This window comes from Tachyglossus aculeatus, chromosome 1 (assembly GCF_015852505.1).
Source record: "Tachyglossus aculeatus isolate mTacAcu1 chromosome 1, mTacAcu1.pri, whole genome shotgun sequence".
NCBI classification, from domain to species: Eukaryota; Metazoa; Chordata; class Mammalia; order Monotremata; family Tachyglossidae; genus Tachyglossus; species Tachyglossus aculeatus.
Genome location: NC_052066.1, coordinates 51479273 through 51504045, shown reverse-complemented (window position 1 = coordinate 51504045; position 24773 = coordinate 51479273). Strand labels below are relative to the sequence as shown.

Here is a 24773-nt window from a genome sequence, read left to right as displayed (position 1 = left end):
ATGACTGACAGACGACTGAATGACTGACTGGATGAATGACTGGGTGAATGCCTGACTGACGATGACTGGATGTATGAATGACTGACTGACTGAATGAATGAATGAATGATAATGGCTAAATGACTGGATGAATGACTGAATGATTGCATGACTGACTGTACGACTGACAATGACTGGCTGACTGACTATGACTGGCTGAATGAATGAATGAATGACTGGTAGACTGGTTGACAGTGAATGAATGAATGACTAAATGACTGACTGGCTGACTTACTGACTGAATGACTGCATGACTGATTGAATGACTGCATGACTGACTACTGACTGGCTGAATGACAGGATGAATGAATGAATGAATGAATGAATGAATGACTGCAAGAATGACTTTACTCCCTCACAGAGATCTCCGCTCTCTGGACCCCACCCATCTTTCGGAGCGCCTCACACCCCACATCGCCACCCTCTCCTCTCTACCCAGTCTTGATGATCATATTACTGCTCTCAACTCTACCCTTTCTACTCAGCTAGACTCCCTTGCTCCCCTTTCCCTTCGCCGCTCTCGCACCACTAACCCACAGCCCAGGATCACTGGCACTGTCCGCCTCCTTCGCTCTTATGCTCGAGCTGCCGAACGCTGCTGGCGAAAGTCTAAACACCATGCCAACCTCGTTCACTTCAAGTTTATCCTTTCCTGCCTTAACTCTACCCTCTCCTCTGCCAGACAAAACTATTTCTCCTCCCTTACTGACACCCATGCCCATCACCCCCGCCAGCTCTTCCGTACACTCAACTCCCTTCTCAGGCCCCCGGTTCCTCCCCCTCCTCCTTCCCTCACACCCAACGATCTGGCCTCCTACTTCATTAACAAAATTAAATCCATCAGGTCCGACCTCCCCAAAGTCTCTTCCCCCCTTTCTCCATCCCCCTGGCTCTCACTCTCTGCTACTCTCCCTTCCTTCCCAGCAGTATCCTCAGAGGAGCTCTCCTCACTCCTCTCAAGTGCTATTCCGGCCACCTGTGCTTCTGACCCCATTCCCTCTCATCTCATTAAATCACTCGCTCCATCCCTTCTCCCCTCCTTAACTTCCATCTTCAACCGCTCACTCTCCACTGGTTCCTTCCCCTCTGCCTTCAAACATGCCCACGTCTCTCCCATCCTAAAAAAACCCTCTCTTGACCCCACCTCACCTTCTAGTTATCGCCCCAGCTCCCTCCTACCATTCCTTTCCAAACTCCTTGAACGAGTTGACTACACTCGCTGCCTAGAATTCCTCAATAACAACTCTTTCCTCGACCCCCTCCAGTCTGGCTTCCGTCCCCCACATTCCACGGAAACTGCCCTCTCAAAGGTCACCAATGACCTCCTGCTTGCCAAATCCAACGGCTCCTACTCTGTCCTAATCCTCCTCGACCTCTCAGCTGCCTTTGACACTGTGGACCACCCCCTTCTCCTCAACACGCTATCTGACCTTGGCTTCACAGACTCCGTCCTCTCCTGGTTCTCCTCTTATCTCTCCGGTCGTTCTTTCTCAGTCTCTTTTGCAGGCTCCTCCTCCCCCTCCCATCCTCTTACTGTGGGGGTTCCCCAAGGTTCAGTGCTTGGTCCACTTCTGTTCTCGATCTACACGCACTCCCTTGGTGACCTCATTCGCTCCCACGGCTTCAACTATCATCTCTACGCTGATGACACCCAGATCTCCATCTCTGCCCCTGCTCTCTCCCCCTCTCTCCAGGCTCGCATCTCCTCCTGCCTTCAGGACATCTCCATCTGGATGTCTGCCCGCCACCTAAAGCTCAACATGTCGAAGACTGAGCTCCTTGTCTTCCCTCCCAAACCTTGCCCTCTCCCTGACTTTCCCATCTCTGTTGACGGCACTACCATCCTTCCCGTCTCACAAGCCCGCAAACTTGGTGTCATCCTCGACTCCGCTCTCTCATTCACCCCTCACATCCAAGCCGTCACCAAAACCTGCCGGTCTCAGCTGCGCAACATTGCCAAGATCCGCCCTTTCCTCTCCATCCCAACCGCTACCCTGCTCATTCAAGCTCTCATCCTATCCCGTCTGGACTACTGCACCAGCCTTCTCTCTGATCTCCCATCCTCGTGTCTCTCTCCACTTCAAACCATGCTTCATGCTGCTGCCCGGATTATCTTTGTCCAGAAACGCTCTGGGCATATTACTCCCCTCCTCAAAAATCTCCAGTGGCTACCAATCAATCTGCGCATCAGGCAGAAACTCCTCACCCTGGGCTTCAAGGCTGTCCATCACCTCGCCCCCTCCTACCTCACCTCCCTTTTCTCCTTCTCCAGCCCAGCCCGCACCCTCCGCTCCTCCGCCGCTAACCTCCTCACCGTGCCTCGTTCTCGCCTGTCCCGCCATCGACCCCCGGCCCACGTCATCCCCCTGGCCCGGAATGCCCTCCCTCTGCCCCTCCGCCAAGCCATCTCTCTTCCTCCCTTCAAGGCCCTGCTGAGAGCTCACCTCCTCCAGGAGGCCTTCCCAGACTGAGCCCCTTCCTTCCTCTCCCCCTCGTCCCCCTCTCCATCCCCCCGTCTTACCTCCTTCCCATCCCCACAGCACCTGTATATATGTATATATGTTTGTACATATTTATTACTCTATTTATTTATTTATTTATTTTACTTGTACATATCTATCCTATTTATTTTATTTTGTTAGTATGTTTGGTTTTGTTCTCTGTCTCCCCCTTTTAGACTGTGAGCCCACTGTTGGGTAGGGACTGTCTCTATATGTTGCCAATTTGTACTTCCCAAGTGCTTAGTACAGTGCTCTGCACATAGTAAGCGCTCCATAAATATGATTGATGATGATGATGATGATGACTGACTGAATGAATGACTGACTGGCTGATTGAATGACTGACTGACTGCATGACTGACTGACTGACTGACTGAGTGAATGAATGAATGACTAAATGACTGACTGACTAAATGACTGACTGGCTGATTGAATGACTGCATGACTGACTGAATGAATGACTGACTGAATGACTGACTGAATGAATGACTAAATGACTGACTGACCGAATGACTGACTGGCTGATTGAATGACTGCATGACTGACTGACTGACTGACTGACTGACTGCATGACTGAATGAATGAATGAATGACTAAATGACTGACTGACTGACTGAATGAATGACTAAATGACTGACTGACAATGACTGGCTGAATGAATGAATGGTTGACTGAATGAATGACTAAATGAATGAATGACTAAATGACTGGCTGACTGACTGAATGAATGACTAAATGACTGACTGAATGACTAAATGACCGACTGGCTGAATGAATGACTGACTAAATGACTGACGACCGACCGACTGACTGACTGACTGGATGACTGACTGGTTGACTGAATGAATGAATGACCGGTTGACTGAATGAATGACGATTGACTGACTGGATGAATGAATGAATGAAAGCACGAATCAATCAATCAATCGCATTTATTGAGCGCTTACTGTGTGCAGAGCACCGTACCAAGCGCTTGGGAAGTCCAAGCTGGCAACATCTAGAGACGGTCCCCGCCCGACAGTGGGCTCACAGTCTAGAAGTGACTGACAATGACGGACTGACTGATTGAATGGCTGCATGACTGACTGACTAAATGCCTGACTGACCGACCGAATGACTGACTGCATGACTGACTGACTGAATGACTGGCAATGACTGACTGACTGACTGGATGGATGCCTGGCAATGACTGGCTGACTGACTGGCAATGAATGAATGACTAAATGAATGAATGACTAAATGACTGGCTGACTGACTGACTGACTGACTGACTGACTGACTGAGGACGGGCGGCCGGACCGACTGACAGGGGGTCGGGGGTGGAGGGGCCTTGTGCCTGGCGTCCTGAAGGAATAACTAAATGGCTGACTGACTGACTGACTGACTGAGGACGGGCGGCCGGACCGACTGACAGGGGGTCGGGGGTGGAGGGGCCTTGTGCCTGGCGTCCTGAAGGAATAACTAAATGGCTGACTGACTGACTGAGTGACTGAGGACGGGCGGCCGGACCGGCTGACAGGGGGTCGGGGGTGGAGGGGCCTTGGGCCTGGCGTCCTGAAGGAATAACTAAATGGCTGACTGACTGACTGACTGACTGAGGACGGGCGGCCGGACCGGCTGACAGGGGGTCGGGGGTGGAGGGGCCTTGGGCCTGGCGTCCTGAAGGAATAACTAAATGGCTGACTGACTGACTGACTGAGGACGGGCGGCCGGACCGACTGACAGGGGGTCGGGGGTGGAGGGGCCTTGGGCCTGGCGTCCTGAAGGAATAACTAAATGGCTGACTGACTGACTGACTGACTGACTGAGGACGGACGGCCGGACCGGCTGACAGGGGGTCGGGGGTGGAGGGGCCTTGGGCCTGGCGTCCTGAAGGAATAACTAAATGGCTGACTGACTGACTGAGTGACTGAGGACGGGCGGCCGGACCGACTGACAGGGGGTCGGGGGTGGAGGGGCCTTGGGCCTGGCGTCGCCGGGCCGGGCCAGGGCGTGTGGGCAGGAGGTGGGGCCGGCCCGAGCCCCTCCCGTGGGACCCCCCCCTCCATCCCCCCCCTCCTCCTTCTCTCCCCGCCTCTTTCTCTCTCTCTCTCTCCTCAGTCTCTCCTTCCTCCCTCCCTCCATCCTCCTCCGGTCGGAAAGTTTCTAGAAGGCGTTCCCGGCGGCCCTTGCGGTTCCAACATGGCGGAGCTGACGGTGGAGGTTCGCGGCTCTAACGGGGCTTTCTACAAGGTACCCCCCCACACACCCGCACACCACACACAGACACACACACCACACACACACACACACACACACACACACAGCGTCCCGGCCCCCGCGAGGGAAGGGGGAGGCGGGGGGCCCCGTGGGGGGCGAGGGCCGCGCCGCCCCCGCGGTTTAACGGTCCCGGAGGGAGGAGGAGGAGGAGGAGGAGGGACAGAGGGCGGGTGGTGTGTGTGTGTGTGTGTGTGTGTGTGTGTGTGTGTGTTTGTGTGTGTGGGGCCCGCAGCCCCAGCCTCCTGGGGAAAGGCCGCAGGACCCCCCCCCCCGAACACCCCCCCCCCATCACGGCCCCCTGGCTGCAGGGAGGGCAGGGGGGGCAGGGAGCCCATGGGCCGGGCAGGCCGATCGATCCATCAATCAGTCAATCGTATTGATTGAGCGCTGACTGTGTGCAGAGCGCTGGACTGAGCGCTTGGGAAGGACAAGTTGGCAACATATAGAGACAGTCCCTACCCAGCAGTGGGCTCACAGTCTAAGAGGGGCAGGGAGCCCACGGGGCAGAGGGGCAGGGGGGCCTTGGGGCAGGGTGCCCATGGGGCAGGGAGGGAGGGAGCCCATAGGGCAGGGAGCCCATGGGGCGGGGGCGCAGGGAGGCCACGGGGCAGGGAGGGCAAGGGGGCCATGGGCAGGGGGGAAGGGGGGCAAGGAGTCCGTGGGCCAGGGGGGCGGGGAGGCCATGGAGCCGGGGGGGCGAGGGCCAGGGAGGGCATGGAGGCCGGGAGGCCCGGGGGGGAAGGAGCCCGGGGGGCAGGGGGGCCGGGGGGGCAGGGGGAAAGGGAAGGGAGGCTAGAGGGGCGGGGAGGGCAAGCCCCTCCTACACTGTGAGCCCACTGTGGGGTAGGGACCGCCTCTAGGTGCTGCCCGCTTGGACTTCCCAAGCGCTTAGTCCAGTGCTCTGCACCCAGGAAGCGCTCAATAAATACGATTGATTGACTGGTTGATGAGGAGGCCATGGAGCAGGGAGGGGGGGCAGGGAGGGCAAGGAGGCCGGGGCGGGGTGGGGGGGGGTAAGTAGTCCATGGGGCGGAGAGGCCGGGGGGGCAAGGAGCCCGGAGGCGGGGGGGCCGAGGGGGCAAGGAGCCCATGGGACAGGAGGCCGGGGGGCAGGGGGCCCGGGGGGGCAAGGAGCCCGGGGGGCAGGCAGGGAGGCCGGGGGGGCAAGGAGCCCCGGGGGCAGGGGGACCGGAGGGTAAGGAGCCCAGGGGGGCAGGAGGGCGGGGAGGCCGGTGGGGCAAGGAGCCCAGGGGGGCAGGAGGGCAGGGAGGCCGGTGGGGCAAGGAGCCCAGGGGGGCAGGCAGGGAGGCTGGAGGGGCAAGGAGCCCGGGGGGGCAGGCAAGGAGGCCGGTGGGGCAAGGAGCCCGGGGGGGCAGGCAGGGAGGCCGGTGGGGCAAGGAGCCCAGGGGGGCAGGAGGGCAGGGAGGCCGGTGGGGCAAGGAGCCCGGGGGGGCAGGCAGGGAGGCCGGTGGGGCAAGGAGCCCAGGAGGCAGGGGGACCGGAGGGTAAGGAGTCCATGGGGCAGGAGGGTAGGGAGGCTAGAGGGGCAGGGAGGGCAAGTAGGCCGGGGGCAAGGAAGCCATGGGACAGGGAGACCGATGGGGCAAGGAGCCCGGGGGGCAGGGGGGCCGGAGGGTAAGGAGTCCAGGGGGCAGGAGGGCAGGGAGGCTAGAGGGGCAGGGAGGGCAAGTAGGCCGGGGGCGGGGAAGCCACGGGACAGGGAGGCCGGTGGGGCAGGGAGCCCGGGGGGCAGGCAGGGAGGGAGGCGGGGGGGTACAGGCCTCCTTCCTTGGAGCCCCTCGGGAGCGGCCCAGGTGAAATTGGGCGGGAGAAATGTCGGGGGTGGGGGCGGCCCGAGGAGTGGGACCACAACCCGCCGTCCCCCTTGCCCCAAGACCGGGGTGGGGGGTGGGGGTGGGCTTTAAAATGGGACCGCGAGCGCCTGGAGGGAGGCGTGCCAGCCCACCCCCTCCATTGCCGCTTTTGGTTCTGCTTTGTTTTTTTAAATTCGATTTCCCTCCTGTCTGCCTGGACTGGTGCCCACCCTGGCGATCGTTCATGCGATCGTATTTACTGAGCGCTTACTGCCCGCAGGGCACTGGACTGAGCGCTTGGGAAGTACAAGGTGGCAACATCGAGAGACGGTCCCTACCCAGCAGCGGGCTCACAGTCTAGATCAGACCTTGGTTGAGGCAAGGATCATCATCATCATCGTCAGTCGTATTTATTGAGCGCTTGCTGTGTGCAGAGCGCTGTACTAAGCGCTTGGGAAGTACAAGTTGGCAACATAGAGAGACGGTCCCCACCCAACAGTGGGCTCACAGGATGGAGCGCCAAGTGGGATTAGCGTGAGTGGAGGGATTCGGGAGCGAGCGGAGCGTGGGGGCCGGGATCGCCCAAAATAAACCCTCCGTATAACGCCACCCGGGGTTATTTTAGTCACCGCAAGCCTTCCCTCCTCCCCCTCCCCCGGCCCTTCCCTCCTCGTTCTCCCCCAAGTATGCCAGGATGTTACGGGATCGATACAAAATGCCCATCTGTTGCCCATCAATCACCCTCCCTAAGCCAGGGACTCAGCTGTTCGAGAGGCCTGGCTATTTTTAGGGAGAGCCCCCTGTCCCTGTCGGAGCGGGCCTCATTGAAGTCGCATTGGGAGCACCCGGAATGCGTCGTGTTCCTCCCCCCGACCCCGGATACCATTTCGGTGGCTCTCCTAATATTCCGCTATAAATCATCTCGTGGGGCCCTGATCCTTCCCACCTATGACAGCGGTTTATTTTTGTCCCAATTTTCTCCCCGCGTTGGGTCCGGCCGGCTCAGGGTAATTTCCTTCGGGAAGCGCCGTCGCAGTTGGGGTTTCAGTGATCCCCCGCAAGTCCTCTAGACTGTAAGCTCACTGTGGACAGGGAATGTCTGTTTATTGTTGTGCTCTTCCAAGCGAGCAGTAGCGTGCTTTGGGTACAGTGAACACTCGATAAATTCGATCGCATGGGTGACTCCTCTAGACTGTAAGCTCACTGTGGACAGGGAATGTCTGTTTATTGTTGTACTTTCCCAAGCGTGTAGTACGGTGCTTTGCGTACAGTAAACATTCAATAAATTTGATCGCATGGCTGACTCCTCTAGACTGTAAGCTCATTGTGGACAGGGAATGTCTGTTTATTGTTGTACTCTCCCAAGCGATAGCACAGTAAACATTCGATAAATTCGATCGCATGGCTGACTCCTCTAGACTGTAAGCTCACTGTGGACAGGGAATGTCTGTTTATTGTTGTACTCTCCCAAGCGAGCAGTAGCGTGCTTTGCGTACAGGAAACATTCGATAAATTCGATCGAATGGCTGACCCCTCTAGACTGTAAGCTCATTGTGGACAGGGAATGTCTGTTTATTGTTGTAGTAGCGTGCTTTGTAGTAAACATTCAATAAATTTGATCGTATGGCTGGCTGTAGACTGTAAGCTTATTGTGGACAGGGAATGGCTGTTTATTGTTCTAGTAGCGTGCTTTGTAGTAAACATTCAATAAATTTGATCGCATGGCTGACTCTAGACTGTAAGCTTACTGTGGACAGGGAATGTCTGTTTATTGTTGTAGTAGCGTGCTTTGTAGTAAACATTCAATAAATTTGATCACATTGCTGACCCTAGACTGTAAGCTTACTGTGGACAGGGAATGTCTGTTTATTGTTGTAGTAGCGTGCTTTGTAGTAAACATTCAATAAATTTGATCGCATGGCTGACTCTAGACTGTAAGCTTACTGTGGACAGGGAATGTCTGTTTATTGTTGTACTCTCCCAAGCCCGTAGTAGGGTGCTTTGCGTACAGTAAACATTCGATAAATTCGATCACATGGTTGACTCCTCTAGACTGTAAGCTCATTGTGGACAGGGAATGTCTGTTTATAGTTGTATTCTCCCTAGCTCGTAGTAGGATGCTTTGCGTACAGTAAACATTCGATAGATTCGGTTGAATGGCTGACTCCTCTAGACTGTAAGCTCTTTGTGGGCTCTTTGTGTCTGTTATATCGTTCTCTCTCAGAAGCATCACGATGTAGTGGATAGAGCATGGGCCTGAAAATCAGAAGGTTATGGGTTCTAATCTCAGGTCCACCGGTTGTCTGCTGTGTGACTTTGGGCAACTCACTTCACTTCTCTGTGCCTCGAGTACCTCATCTATTAAAAAAAAAAAATGGGGGGAGGTTTGATTAAGAGTGTGAGCCCAGTTTGGAACAGGGACTGTGTCCAACCTGATTAATTTGAATCTATACCAGTGCTTAGAACAGTGCTGGGCACATAGTAAGCGCCTAACAAGTGTAGCTATTATTATTAACTGCTCAGTACAGTGCTCTGCACACAGTAAGTGCTCAATAAACATGATGATTGCTGTTACAAGTTTCAGGTTCTTACTAGAGAGCCAATATATTAACTTAGTGGGGACTCTTGTTGGCAAGGAATACGTCGGCGCGTGAGATTTACAAATGCGTAACCGAGTATAAGATTGAATGAAGGGACAGTCTCCCTTTCTTCCTGCCCCTGTGCTGTATATGTTGCCAACTTGTACTTCCCAAGCGCTTAGTACAGTGCTCTGCACACAGTAAGCGCTCAATAAATACGATTGATTTTGAAACCTTTGAACAGAGCCGTCCCACACTGTGGCCCTTCTCACCAAAATACTTCAGACTCCTACATGATGAGTGAGATACTTCGAAAGGGTGTGCTTAAATGAATTCCAGATGAGCGCTTTGCACATAGTAAGCGCTTAATAAATGCCGTCATTATTATTAAAAGTGGTACCTTTTGAATGAGAGTTGGCATCCAGATCAGTAGTGATCTGCATCATCACATGAGGAGTTTTTTTCACCTATGGCAAGGGATGATAAATGCAAAGAACATGAGGAGTTTTTTTCACCTATGGCAAGGGATGATAAATGCAAAGAACATTAGGGTGGAATTGACCACGGTCACCCTTGGGTTTTATTTTCAGGTTGTCTTTTCCAAGGATTTAGAGCTAAGAGCTCGGGTTTCAATTCGCCTACTGAAAAGTTGGCTTAACGATCTAAACATTTTACACCAAAGCCTGAGTAGTTCATCCATTTTAAATCTTCACCGGGTAGGGACCGTCTCTATATATTGCCAACTTGTACATCCCAAGCGCTTAGTACAGTGCTCTGCACACAGTAAGCGCTCAGTAAATGCGATTGATAGATTGATTTTTCATAGGGTGTTGCTTTCTGATTTGGTTTGAGATTCCTGTTACGGTAAAAACACTTCGAAGTGAATAATCTAGGCTGGAAAAAGTGTGCATTTCTGGGAAAGGGCTTTTTATTTTCCTGTGCCAAGGCAAGAAAAGTGCTGGCGTTTTCAGCTTTGTCTCCTACTTAGAATCGCCAGGATTTGAAGCACGTTGTCCACTCCAGGGACAGTTGAAAAAATATGCAGATTTGCCTGTGGTCACAATCTTCCCTCGACTTATATTACTGTGTGCTGTGCTGCTTTCCAGAATGTATTACTTTCCTGATTGCACATTGCCAGCTGCTCTCCTGTTTAAATGGGGATTTCTTTAAGCTGGTTCAGAAGAATAAGCAAAATCCTCTGGGCAATGATTGTTTCTGATAATTCTGTCGCATCGTAGTCTCCCAATTAATGTTTCTGATAATTCTGTCGCATCGTAATCTCCCACGCGCTTAGTACTGCGCTCTGCACATAGTAAGTGCTCAATAAAATGATTTTAACATAGTTTAAGTCACCTGAGACCAGGGGGTTGTGAAGCCCACTGTTGGGTAGGGACTGGCTCTATATGTTGCCAATTTGTACTTCCCAGCGCTTAGTACAGTGCTCTGCACACAGTAAGTGCTCAATAAATATGATTGATGATGATTATTGTCTTCCCAGCACTTAGGACAGCTTTCTGTGTAAAGGCACAGAGTACCAAAGGTCGATGGACTCGGGGAGTTTTTCCAGCTTGAAAAGTAGCTGCACTCTGCTTCTAACGAAGACTGAGAAGGAGCTCACGCTTTAAGCTTTTACAGTGGGGGTCAGTGAGTGACTTATTGCATTAACTAAACTTAAGATGATACTCCAAATTATTCTGTGGTAAATTACCCCCGAAAGTTCTGTGTAGCAGAGCATCTTATGGGATAAGCCGTCTTTACTAGCAGGAGATTTTTTTTCATTTGCGATATATAAAGTCTCGCTTAACGTTTTCACTCTAAGCAGCTGGGTGGTTTTTCGTGTCATCGTTGTTTAAAAACTGGAAAATCTTGAATTGCTTGGTATTCTGGTGATTAGATTGACATAGGAGTTTTAACTGAGATAGAAAGGTTTCAACTTTTGTATTTAGGTGCCACACATTTTGAAGAGCACTGGCAGGAAAGAGACTGTGTTTGGCACGGAGCAGGCAATAGCTTTCCAGAGGAAACGATTCTAGTTGCCATCAGGCAACTGGGGAGACAAGCAGCATTTTCTTTACCTTCTCTTCCGCATCTGTAAAATGGGCACAGTTGCAGAAATAATGATATGCAGTGTCGTTTTATTTCCTGTTCCAAGGTACTTCTGCTCTGTCCAGTGATAATTGGAAAGACTGAATAAATGCCGTTATATTGCTGGCTTTGGTTTCGAGATTATCCACCAGATTTTGTGGGTATTCCTTGTAGCCGGAAGGTTCGTGGGCTGTCGTGTACCTCCCGCTGCTCACTCATCCCCAACGCTTCCAAAAAATCACCTTCCTGATTTAAAGCCCAGGCTCATCGGGCCTTTGACAGAGACTTTGAAATCTAATTTGAAAAGCCAAATCTGCACCTTCCCTAGACTCTACCAACTTTATAGTCTCTCCCACGTGCGTAGTACAGTGCTCTGCACACAAGTGTTTGATAAGTGATATATATATAGAAGTGACAACATTTACTTTTATGTATTGCCAACTTGTACTTCCCAAGCACTTAGTACAGTGCTCTGCACACAGTAAGCGCTCAGTAAATACGATTGAATGAATGAAATGAATGAATGTGATCACAGTTGATCTTCCGTATGAACAACTGAAAGCTTTGCTTTGCTCTAAATCCATTTCCTTAGGTCCAGACAACTGGAAGGCATCGTCTTCATTAAAAATGTCCTGGAAACGTGTGGATGACTAAATCTCACAGCTAGACGAAGTAGCCCCCAATTCCCCTCATCATTTTCTTGTAGGACCTCTTTTCCGTTTTCCGTCATTTTTTTTTTTTCTCCCTTGCATCCCCTTGGGTTCCAATCAGTGGTATGTGAGTGCTTACTGTGTGTAAATCACTAAGTAATAATAACGGTATTAAGCACTTACTATGTGCCATGCTGTTCTACAGACTGGGGTAGTTACAAGGTAATCAGGTTGTCGCACATGGGGCTCAGTCTTCATCCCCATTTTGCAGATGAAATAACTGAGGCACAGAGAAGTGAAGTGGCTTGCCCAGAGTCACACAGTAGAAATGTGGCGGAGCTGGGTTAAGAACCCACATCCTCTGGCTCCGAAGCCCGTGCTCTTTCCACTAAGCCATGCTGCTCCTCTAAGCACTTGAGAGAGTACAATACAACCGAATTGGTGAGCTCATTCTCTGCCCGCAACCAATAAATATCATTGATCCTTTCCCACACTTGGAGGAGGATCTGGACCTTGCCCGGCCTTTGTTGCCCCCTTTTGAATTTTTAAGGACTTTTGCATGTGGTCTTTGCAATTATAAAGCATAGTCGGGTCTACCGTTTTGTGGGGGCCGCATTCCAAGAACTTCATTTTCAAAGAAAGCATGTGTTAGACTACACATGTTTCCAGAATACATGCTTTGGCACCACTGTTGGTTTTTTTGTTGTTGTTGTTGTTCCAGTTCCATATCCATCTATTCAGACAATCACATCATCATCATCATCAACTGTATTTATTGAGCGCTTACTATGTGCAGAGCACTGTACTAAGCGCTTGAGAAGTGCAAATTGGCAACATATAGAGACAGTCCCTACCCAACAGTGGGCTCACAGTCTAAAAGGGGGAGACAGAGAACAAAACCAAACATACTAACAAAATAAAATAAATAGAATAGATATGTACAAATAAAATAAATAAATAGAGTAAAAAAATATGTACAAACATATATACATATATACAGGTGCTGTGGGGAAGGGAAGGAGGTAAGATGGGATGGAGAGGGGGACGAGGGGGAGAGGAAGGAAGGGGCTCAGTCTGGGAAGGCCTCCTGGAGGAGGGGAGCTCTCAGCAGGGCCTTGAAGGGAGGAAGAGAGCTAGCTTGGCGGATGGACAGAGGGAGGGCATTCTGGGCCCGGGGGATGACGTGGGCCGGGGGTCGATGGCGGGAGAGGCGAGAACGAGGCACGGTGAGGAGGTTAGCGGTGGAGGAGCGGACGGTGTGGACTGGGTTGTAGAAGGAGAGAAGGGAGGGGAGGTAGGAAGGGGCGAGGGGATGGAGAGCCTTGAAGCCCAGGGTGAGGAGTTTCTGCCTGATGCGCAGATTGATTGGTAGCCACTGGAGATTTTTGAGGAGGGGAGTGATATGCCCAGAGCGTTTCTGGACAAAGATAATCCGGGCAGCAGCATGAAGTACGGATTGAAGTGGAGAGAGACACGAGGATGGGAGATCAGAGAGAAGGCTGGTGCAGTAGTCCAGACGGGATAGGATGAGAGCTTGAATGAGCAGGGTAGCGGTTGGGATGGAGAGGAAAGGGCGGATCTTGGCAATGTTGCGGAGCTGAGACCGGCAGGTTTTGGTGACGGCTTGGATGTGAGGGGTGAATGAGAGAGCAGAGTCGAGGATGACACCAAGGTTGCGGGCTTGTGAGACGGGAAGGATGGTAGTGCAGTCAACAGAGATGGGAAAGTCAGGAAGAGGGCAAGGTTTGGGAGGGAAGACAAGGAGTTCAGTCTTGGACATGTTGAGATTTAGGTGGTGGGCAGACATCCAGATGGAGATGTCCTGAAGGCAGGAGGAGATGCGAGCCTGGAGGGAGGGGGAGAGAGCAGGGGCAGAGATGGAGATCTGGGTGTCATCAGCGTAGAGATGATAGTTGAAGCCGTGGGAGCCAATGAGGTCACCAAGGGAGTGCGTGTAGATCGAGAACAGAAGGGGACCAAGCACTGAACCTTGGGGAACCCCCACAGTAAGAGGATGGGAGGGGGAGGAGGAGCCTGCAGAAGAGACTGAGAAAGAACAACCGGAGAGGTAAGAGGAGAACCAGGAGAGGACGGAGGAGTGTTCAGTACAAAGCGCTTAGTACAGTGCTCTGCACACAGTAAGCACTTAATAAATGCAATTGAGTGTTCCCTAACTCCCCAGTAAAGAAAGCCTACATTCTTAATAATAATACTAATAATAATGTTGGTATTTGTTAAGCGCTTACTATGTGCAAAGCACTGTTCTAAGCGCTGGGGTAGATACAAGGTAATCAGGTTGTCCCACGAGGGGCTCACAGTCTTCATCCCCATTTTACAGGTGAGGGAACTGAGGCCCAGAGAAGTGAAGTGACTTACCCAAAGTCACACAGCTGACAAGTGGCGGAGCCGGAATTCGAACCCACGGCCTCTGACTCCAAAGCCCGGGCTCTTTCCACTGTGCCACGCTGCTTCCCGAGAAATGGCTATGCTGTATTTATCTTTCAAACTAGTGGTTCTCACACTTTCAGGTTTTTAGTATCTATTTTTTTTTTCCAGGCTCATCAGTGTGTGATCTAGTTCCAGACGTGAGAGTGGGGAAAGAAGAGGGAGTTAAGGAATGGAGAGATGGTTGGTTTCGAGAGTCCGTGCGAACCATTCCTGTTGTAAAATGTAGCATCACGTTGACTTCGAAGTTTTGAGAGTAAAAAGGATTGGGCTTAAGATTCCCTATTTTAAAATTTACTAAATACATCATCTTCTCCCTTACACTCCTCCTCCCCATCCCATTGTAGTTTGCTGAATCTGGGAACGGGGTCAGCCTATTATTTTTAGTGTATTGTAAATACCTGGGCCACTAAACGTGATTCATTCATTCAATCGTATTTATTGAGCGCTTACTGTGTGCAGAGCACTGTACTAAGCGCTTGGGAAGTACAAGTTGGCAACATAGAGAGACGGTCCCTACCCAGCAGTGAGCTCACAGTCTAGACAACACTTACCTTTATAAATTTCTCAATCTTCTCGCTGTTAGCTCATGTACTCATTCTTACTTTCCTTTTCTCTCAGTGATGTATAATGAGGGTCTGTTGTGTCCCCATGTCTGTACTCTATTTATTTATTTTACTTGTACATATCTATTCTATTTATTTTATTTTGTTAGTATGTTTGGTTTTGTTCTCTGTCTCCCCCTTTTAGACTGTGAGCCCACTGTTGGGCAGGGACTGTCTCTATATGTTGCCAATTTGTACTTCCCAAGCACTTAGTACAGTGCTCTGCACACAGTAAGCGCTCAGTAAATACGATTGATGATGATGATGATAATTTATTACCTTGTATACGTTGGAAACTCCTTGAGGGCGGGGATTATTTCTACCAGTTCCATTGTATTGTACTCAATAGTCAATCCTATTTACTCCCTAGTTGTTCAGTGCTGTTCACACAGTAAACAGCTCCATAAAGAGCATTGATTAATTGCTATTCAGTAGACATAATCTTCTGTTTTCTCCCATTCTAGGTTGGAAACTCCTTGAGGGCGGGGATTATATTTCTACCAGTTCCATCGTATTGTACTCGGTAGTCAATCATAGTTACTCCCTAGTTGTTCAGTGCTGTTCAAACAGTAAACAGCTCCATAAAGAGCATTGATTAGTTGCTATTCAGTAGACACGATCCTTTGTTTTCTCCCAGACTTCTTTGTCACTTTTTCCCTTAGCCTTTTCCCACCGACCTGTTATTTCTGTTGCAGAGACAGACACGTTCGTGGGTGAGTGCTTCTCTGTGGCTGGGCTCCCTTTGTGACCCTCTTAATAATAATAATAATAATAATAATAATGGCATTTATTAAGCGCTTACTGTGTGCAAAGCACTGTTCTAAGTGCTGGAGAGGTTACAAGATGATCAGGTTGTCCCGCGGGGCGGGGGGCTCACAGTCTTCATCCCCATTTTACAGATGAGGTAACGGAAGCCCAGAGAAGTTAAGTGACTTGCCCAAAGTCACACAGCTAATCGGCGAAGCCGGGATTTGAACCCATGACCTCCGACTCTTCCCCCCTTTTAGACTGTGAGCCCACTGTTGGGTAGGGACTGTCCCTATATGTTGCCAACTTGTACTTCCCAAGCGCTTAGTACAGTGCTCTGCACACAGTAAGCGCTCAATAAATACGATTGATGATGATGATGATGACGACTCCAAAGCCCGTGCTCTTTCCCACTGAGCCACGCTGCTTCTCCATGCCACGTGGATCCCAAAAAGTTTGTTGACGTTAAAGCTATCGTCAGTGGTATTTACTGAGCGCTTTCTATGTGCCGAACACTGTACTAAGTGCTTGTGCGAGTACAACAGAGTTGGCAGACGTGTTCCTTGCACACTTTTACAAGCCCTACAGTCGAGAGGCTATAGAATTGTACCGTGTGGATTAATCAATTAATAATGGCATTTATTAGGCGCTTACTAGGTGCAAAGCCCTGTTCTAAGCGCTGGGGAGGTTACAGGGTGATCAGGTTGTCCCATGGGGGGCTCACGTCTTCATCCCCATTTTCCAGATGAGGGAACTGAGGCCCAGAGAAGTGAAGTGACTTGCCCAAAGTCACACAGCTGACAGTTGGCGGAGCCGGGATTTGAACCCATGACCTCTGACTCCAGAGCCCGTGCTCTTTCCACTGAGCCACGCTGCTCCTCCTAATACGCGTGGATGCGCGTATTCCTGGATATATCCTGCTATGGAGTCTTTGGGGGTTGAGTGTGTGTGAGCGAATTTGAGGGGTGGTTTGCATGGCTTCAGTTACCAATCAATCAATCGTATTTATTGAGCGCTTACTGTGTGCAGAGCACTGTACTAAGCGCTTACATGCATGACCACTTCTTACATGCATGACCCACAAATCTCCCTCAGCCCTTACCTTTTTCTCACTCTCCAGCAGCGTGGCTCAATGGAAAAGAGCACGGGCTTTGGAGTCAGAGGTCATGGGTTCAGATCCCGTCAGCCGTGCAACTTTGGGCAAGTCCCTTAACTCCTCTGGGCCTCAGTTACCTCCTCTGTGAAATGGGGATTAAGGCTGTGAGCCCCCCGTGGGACAACCTGATCACCTTGTAACCTCCCCTGCGCTTCGAACTGTGTGCTTGGCACATAGTAAGCGCTTAATAAATGCCATCATTATTCCCTTCTAGACTGTGAGCCTGTTGTTGGGTCTCTGTATGTTGCCAACTTGTACTTCCCAAGCGCTTAGTACAGTTCTCTGCACACAGTAAGCACTCAATAAATATGAATGAATGAATGAACATGTATTACCCCCCCCAGAACATCTCCGTATGGATGACCCTCAAGCTCATTGTCCAAAATGGAATTTTCCATCTCTCTTTTCAGATTCCCAACTTTGACAATATCACCACCATTCTCTTGGTCCCAGAGGTCTGTAAGCGTGGGACCTTCCTCAACTCCTTCCTGTCTTTTTACTCTTCTATTTAATCAACCAAACCTTATTTTTTTTTTTTCTTTAAAATGTTTCCCAGAGTGGCTCCTTTCTCTCCACTAGGCATCATCACCGTGGTTCAAGCACTTGTCGTGTATTTCAGTTAGGCTACTGTAGCAGTGTCTTCCCTACTTCCCGACTCCTTCCCTTTAGCCCGTATTCAACAATCAGTGAGAAGCAGCGTGGTCTAGTGGATAGAGCACAGACCTGGGTGTCGCGAGGACCTGAGTTCTAATCCTGCCTCTGCCACTGGCCTGCTCTGTGACCTTGGGCAAGTCATTTAAGGCCCTACTGAGAGCTCACCTCCTCCAGGAGGCCTCCCCAGACTGAGCCCCTTCCTTCCTCTCCCCCTCGTCCCCCTCTCCATCCCCCCATCTTACCTCCTTCCCTTCCCCACAGCACCTGTATATATGTTTGTACATATTTATTACTCTATTTATTTTACTTGTACATATCTATTCTATTTATTTTATTTTGTTAGTATGTTTGGTTTTGTTCTCTGTCTCCCCCTTTTAGACTGTGAGCCCACTGTTGGGTAGGGACTGTCTCTATGTGTTGCCAATTTGTACTTCCCAATCGCTTAGTACAGTGCTCTGCACATAGTAAGCGCTCAATAAATACGATTGATTGATTGATTGATTGATTTATTACTCTATTTTACTTGTACATATCTATTCTATTTATTTTATTTTGTTAGTATGTTTGGTTTTGTTCTCTGTCTCCCCCTTTTAGACTGTGAGCCCACTGTTGGGTAGGGACTGTCTCTATATGTTGCCAACTTGGCCTTCCCAAGCGCTTAGTACAGTGCTCTGCACACAGTAAGCACTCAATAAGTACGATTGATGATGATGATGATTTAAACTTCTCTGTGTCTGTTACCTCATCTTTAAAAATGGGGGTTAAGACTGTGAGCCCCATTGGGACATGAACTTCTAGACTGTTGGGTAGGGACCATCTCTGTATGTTGCCAGCTTGTACTTCCCAAGCGCTTAGTACAGTGCTCAGCACACAGTAAGCGCTCAATAAATACGATTGATGATGATGATGATGATGATTGAATGAATGAATGAACTAGGTCCAACCTGCTTAGCTGGGAATCTACCACTGTGCTTAGAAGAGTGTGTGGCATTCATTCATTCAATCGTATTTACTGAGCGCTTACTGTGTGCAGAGCACTGTACTAAGCACATAGTACATGCATAGCCAATATATATTTTAAAAAAACCCTCAAAACAAAGTGACCCTGGGCGAGTCACTTCACTTTTCTGTGTCTGTCACCTCATCTGTAAAATGGGGATTAAGACTGTGGGCCCCACGAGGGACAGGGACTGTGTCCAACCTGATTAGCTTGTATCTACCCCAGCGCTTAGTACAGTACCTGGCACATAATAACCGCTTAACAAATACCATAAAAAACAACCGCTTCTGGTATGTTTTTTCTGAAATATCACTCAACTCATAGCTCTCCAGTCCCCTGTCCTTCCTTAAAATTGACTTTGACGCTCTACCAGCTTTCTGCACCTTGAATATCAGTGCCCAGCGCTTAGAACAGTGCTTTGCACATAGTAAGCGCTTAGTAAATGCCATTATTATTATTACTCTTCATCTGTCATTCTCGGTCAGTGGTATTGAGCGAGCACTGTACTAAGCACTTGGGAGAGTACAAGAGAAGCTTGTACTTCTCTTCACTTGGAGAAGCAGCGTGGCCCAGTGGAAAGAGCCCGGGCTTTGGAGTCAGAGGTCATGGGTTCAAATCCCGGCTCCGCCAACTGTCAGCCGTGTGACTTTGGGCAAGTCACTTCACTTCTCTGGGCCTCAGTTCCCTCATCTGTAAAATGAGGATTAAGACCATGGGCCCCCCGTGGGACAACCTCATCACCTTGTAACCTCCCCAGTGCTTTGCACCTAGTAAGCCCGTAATAAATACTATCATTATTATTATTATTACAATATAACAGAGTTGTTAGACACATTCGCTGCCCACAAGGAGCCTAGAGGGTGAGTCAGACAGTAATATAAACGAATTACAGGCATGTACGTAAGTGAAGTGGAGCTGAGTGTGGGGAGAGTAAAAGGTACAGAACGCGATTCAAGAGTGATGCAGAAGGGAGTGGGAGTAGGGGAACTAATAATAATAATAATAATAATAATAATGATGTTAAGCGCTTACTATGTGCCAGGAACTGGGATAACCTGATCACCTTGTATCCTCCCCAGCGCTTAGAACAGTGCTTGGCACATAGTAAGCGCTTAAGAAATACCAACATTATTATTATTATTATTATTACTAAGCACAAGGGTGGAAACAAGTAAGTTGGGTTGGATACAGTCCCTGTCCCACGTGAGGCTCACGGTCTCACGGCTCCCCATTTTACAGCTGAGGTCACTGAGGCCCAGTGAAGGGACTTGCCCAAGGTCACGCAGCAGACAAATGGCGGAGCCAGGATTAGAACCCATGACCCTTCAAGGCCCTACTGAGAGCTCACCTCCTCCAGGAGGCCTTCCCAGACTGAGCCCCTTCCTTCCTCTCCCCCTCGTCCCCCTCTCCATCCCCCCATCTTACCTCCTTCCCTTCCCCACAGCACCTGTATATATGTATAGATGTTTGTACATATTTATTACTCTATTTATTTAACTTGTACATATCTATTCTATTTATTTTATTTTGTTAGTATATTTGGTTTTGTTCTGTCTCCCCCTTTTAGACCTGTTGAGTAGGGACTGTCTCTATATGTTGCCAACTTGTACTTCCCAAGCGCTTAGTACAGTGCTCTGCACACAGTAGGCGCTCAATAAATACGATTGATGATGATGATGATGACCTTCTGACTCAGGCCCGTGCTCTCTCCACTACGCCATGCTACTTCCCTAATCCTGCAGGTTTGGGGAAGGCCTTTTGTAGGAGAGGTGACTGTAGAAGACTTTGAAGGTGTGGAGGGTGATAGTCTGTTGGATATGAAGTGGGAAGGGTCTGTTTCTTCCTTCTTTAGTCTTCCCAAAGTAATTTTCTAACTGCCTCTCCCTGGCAAGTGTGCCCTGCCCCAGCACCTTGTTCATTTATTTCCGGGGCCTAGAGATCCTTCCCGTTTCCCATTGGGAAGCAGCATGGCTCAGTGGGAAAGAGCCCGGGCTTTGGAGTCAGAGGTCATGGGTTCGAATGCCGACTCCGCCACATGTCTGCTGTGTGATCTTGGGCAAGTCACTTAACTTCTCTGGGCCTCAGTTACCTCTTCTGTAAAATGGGGATGAAGACTGTGAGCCCCACGTGGGCCTACCCAGACTGAACCCCTTCCTTCCTCTCCCCCTCGTCCCCCTCTCCATCCCCCCCATCTTACCTCCTTCCCTTCCCCACAGCACCTGTATATACGTATATATGTTTGTACATATTTATTACTCTATTTATTTATTTATTTTACTTGTACATATCTATCCTATTTATTTTATTTTGTTAGTATGTTTGGTTTTGTTCTCTGTCTCCCCCTTTTAGACTGTGAGCCCACTGTTGGGTAGGGACTGTCTCTATATGTTGCCAATGTGTACTTCCCAAGCGCTTAGTACAGTGCTCTGCACATAGTAAGCGCTCAATATATACGATTGATGATGATGATGATGACAACCTGATTACCCTGTATCCTCCCCAGTGCTTAGAACAGTGCTTTGCACATAGTAAGCGCTTAACAAATGTCTGTTATTATTATTATTATTATTATTATTATTATTATTATTTCATCTCCCTGATCTCAGGCCATCCAGTCTTTGAATTCCCTCCTAAAATGGCACCTCCTCTAGCAATCCTTCCCAGATTAACTCCCAGCAACCCACGTCCTATCAATCCCACAATCTTTCCGGATTTATACCCGTCCTCAGTATTTATTTGGATTCAGTTACGTTTTTACCATATTCTCAAAGTTAATTGTGGCATACCCTACTTACTTGTATAAAGTTGCCACCACATAATTGCCCCATTTTGAGTTTTGAGGAATTAATATTATTTTTTGTGCCGCATGATTGTAAGCACTTACCTCCAGATCACCTTAGGAATGACTAGTAAGTGGCCATTTTAAAGATAATTCATTCATTCATTCAATCGTATTTATTGAGTGCTTACTGTGTGCAGAGCACTGTACTAAGCGCTTGGGAAGTACAGGTTGGCAATATATAGAGACAGTTCCTACCCAACAGTGGGCTCACAGTCTAGAAGGGGGAGGCAGAGAACAAAACAAAACGTATTAACAAAATAAAATAAATAGAATATGTACAAGTTAAATAAATAAATAGAGATATGTGTAATTATCCAGATAGTTCTGTATTTCCGGCTCCGCCAGTTGTCAGCTTTGTGACCTTGGGCAAGTCGCTTAACTTCTCTGTGCCCCAGTCACCTCATCTGGAAAATGGGGATTAAGACTGTGAGCCCCCCATGGGACAACCCGATCACCTTGTATCCCCCCAGCACTTAGAACAGTGCTTTGCACATAGTAAGCGCTTAATAAATGCCATCATTATTATTATTATTACACAAGTTGGCTTGGGTGGCCCGCTTTTTTATTCCTGGGGGCAAATCTGAGCCCACTGTTGGGTAGGGACTGTCTCTATATGTTGCCAACTTGTACTTCCCAAGCGCTGAGTACAGTGCTCTGCACACAGTAAGCGCTCAATAAATACGATTGATGATGAAATCTGGGGGTGGAGCATTAAGGGATGGGGCTTGGGGGAAAGAGAGGAGAAGAAAAGAAGGTTGGGATCAGAGTGGGATGAGGAAGTCCAAAGGGACTCCCTGATGCTTCTGTTTTCCCACCGCTGCCCTTCTGTCTTTCCCAAACGTCGGGCCCGGGCAGCTCCGGAGGCGAACGGAAGAATCAAAAAGCAGTGGATTCTCATGCCCCTGATCCAGAGTCCTTTGAGGAAAGTCACCGTGCCCTCCGGGAGCTGCCATGGTAATCCGGCCCATTGAATAGTGCCAGCGAATAGTTTCTTGGATGTGCAGCCTTTCCGCCACTTCTACGGTGGGAGCAGCCCCAAACTGAAACTGGCTTTATCCAGGGCACTGGATCTCTGCCCTTCCTGGACCAGCTGGGCAGATGGCAGCTCACACCAGCCCCAGAGAGGAACACACTTAGTTCAGCCAAGGCAGACCCCATCCTCTTCTTGGTTTACGTGGCATGCATACAGTGCTGGCACGCCTGGCAGTGGGCAGGCCGTGGGCAGCTTGATCCTCCTCCAGGAGGCCTTCCCAGACTGAGCCCCTTCCTTCCTCTCCCCCTCGTCCCCCTCTCCATCCCCCCATCTTACCTCCCTCCCTTCCCCACAGCACCTGTATATATGTTTGTACATATTTTTTTACTCTAATTTATTTGTACATATCTATTCTATTTATTTTATTTTGTTAGTATGTTTGCTTTCGTTCTCTGTCTCCCCCCTTTTAGACTGTGAGCCCACTGCTGGGTAGGGACTGTCTCTGTATGTTGCCAATCTGTACTTCCCAAGCGCTTAGTACAGTGCTCTGCACATAGTAAGCGCTCAATAAATACGATTGATGATGATGATGATCCCCTGGTGGGAAACGCAAAATGGGTAGCTTTTAAAAGTTCTCTGGGCCAGGGTTGGTTCCTCAAATCTTCCCCTCTAGACCGTAAGCTCCTTGTGGGCAAGGAAAATGCCCACCAACTGCACTGTACGACACTCTCTCCAGGGCCTAGTACAGTGCTCTGCCCACAGTAAGCCCTCAGTAAAATAGGATTGATCGATTGAGAGGAACTTCCCAGGGGAGCTTGACTAAGAGATCCTGGGTTCTAAATCCCCGCTCCGCCACTTGTCAAATGTGTGACCTTTTTGATTGATTTTATTTTGTTAGTATGTTTGCTTTTGTTCTCTGTCTCCCCCTTTTAGACTGTGAGCCCACTGTTGGGTAGGGACTGTCTCTATATGTTGCCAGTTTGTACTTCCCAGGCGCTTAGTACGGTGCTCTGCACACAGTAAGCACTCAATAAATACGATTGATGATGATGATGATCAGTTACGGCATCTGTAAAATGGGGATTTAGACTGTGAGCCCCACCAGGGACAGACTGTACCACTGCTTAGTTCGGTGCCTGGCCCGGAGTAAGTGCTTAAAAAATACCTTAAAAAAACCAACAAACTTATTTACATTCACCTGTGGCATTTCTGTTCACGTCCACTCAACATACTTTATCTTGCAAGCCCAAACTCATCTACATATCCATCTTTCCTTTCTCTTCTACTGGTAAATTATTAGATGTCTTTTAACTCTGTTGCATTCTCCCAAGCACATAGTATAGTGCTCTGCACACAATAGGTGGCACGCAGCAAATATATTGATTAACGATTAGATTTGCTGCCGTATTGTCTCACTAGTAAAAGATCTTGGTTCATTCACTGTTTCTGGCACCCGTGACTTTTGTCCAGTTGTACCCATCATCATCAATCGTATTTATGGAGCGCTTCCTCTGTGCAGAGCACTGTACTAAGCGCTTGGGAAGTACAAGTTGGCAACATCTAGAGACAGTCCCTACCCAACGGTGGGCTCAAACCAAGGTATTTATATCTAATCCTGCCGAGATGCTTTAGTTGATTTCACATCATGCTGTTGCTTTTAGCGGTCAGGTGACCAGACTTATAAATCACCTCTGACCGGTATTATAAATCACCTAAACCTTTTGTTTAGGAAGGGAATATTCTGCTGAAAGATGCGCTTGCGCTTGATTTTGTTTTTTCAGATAAGTTTGATGTTGCCCTCTTTTCCCACCCAAGTCCTGTCCTCCCCCTGACTTCCCATCACTGTAGAGAACACCACCACTCTCCCTGTCTCTCCAACTCATAACCTTGGCGTTATCCCCCACTCATCTGTTATTCAGCTCACATAGTCTCACCCAATCCCGTCGGTTCGACCTTCTCAACAGCTCAAGAATCTGCCCCTTCCTCTCCATCCAGTCTGCTACCATGCTGAACCCACATTTACCGTATCCCACTTGGACTAATCGGCCTCTTCTCTCCCTTCCCACCTCTCCCCTCCCCGCTCCATACTGCACCCAACTGCCCGCCTCATTTTTCTGATAAAACATCGCGGTAGAAACCGTGGGCATTTTCACCGTATTGATAAACCAGCGGGTCCTCTAGATCGCAAAAATCCTTGAGAACTGGGATTACATCAGTCGGCGGTGTTAATTTACCCACTACGCCACGCTGAGCTGGGAAACACCCTGGCACGGTGGATAGAGCAAGAGCCTCGGAGTCAGAGGGTCATGGGTTCTAATTCCGGCTCTGCCACTCGTCTGCTGTGTGACCTCGGGGAAGTCACTTCATTTCTCTGGGCCTCCTGGAAAATGGGACAGCGACAGGATCCAATCCGATTGGCTCGTG

General features: G+C 49.5%; 1 protein-coding gene across 2 annotated transcripts in view; it reads left to right on the top strand.

Moving 5' to 3' along the window:
• Window positions 1–4695: 4695 nt before the first annotated feature.
• Window positions 4696–24773, top strand: part of FXR1 (FMR1 autosomal homolog 1) — a 102616-nt gene continuing 82538 nt past the window's right edge. The window contains exon 1 of one of the 2 annotated variants that reach the window (XM_038746342.1): window positions 4696–4772. In XM_038746342.1, the coding sequence (XP_038602270.1) occupies window positions 4722–4772 (51 nt within the window). In that variant the 5' untranslated portion in view covers window positions 4696–4721. The remainder of the gene's footprint in view (window positions 4773–24773) is intronic. The other variant, XM_038746351.1, reaches the window with a different exon arrangement.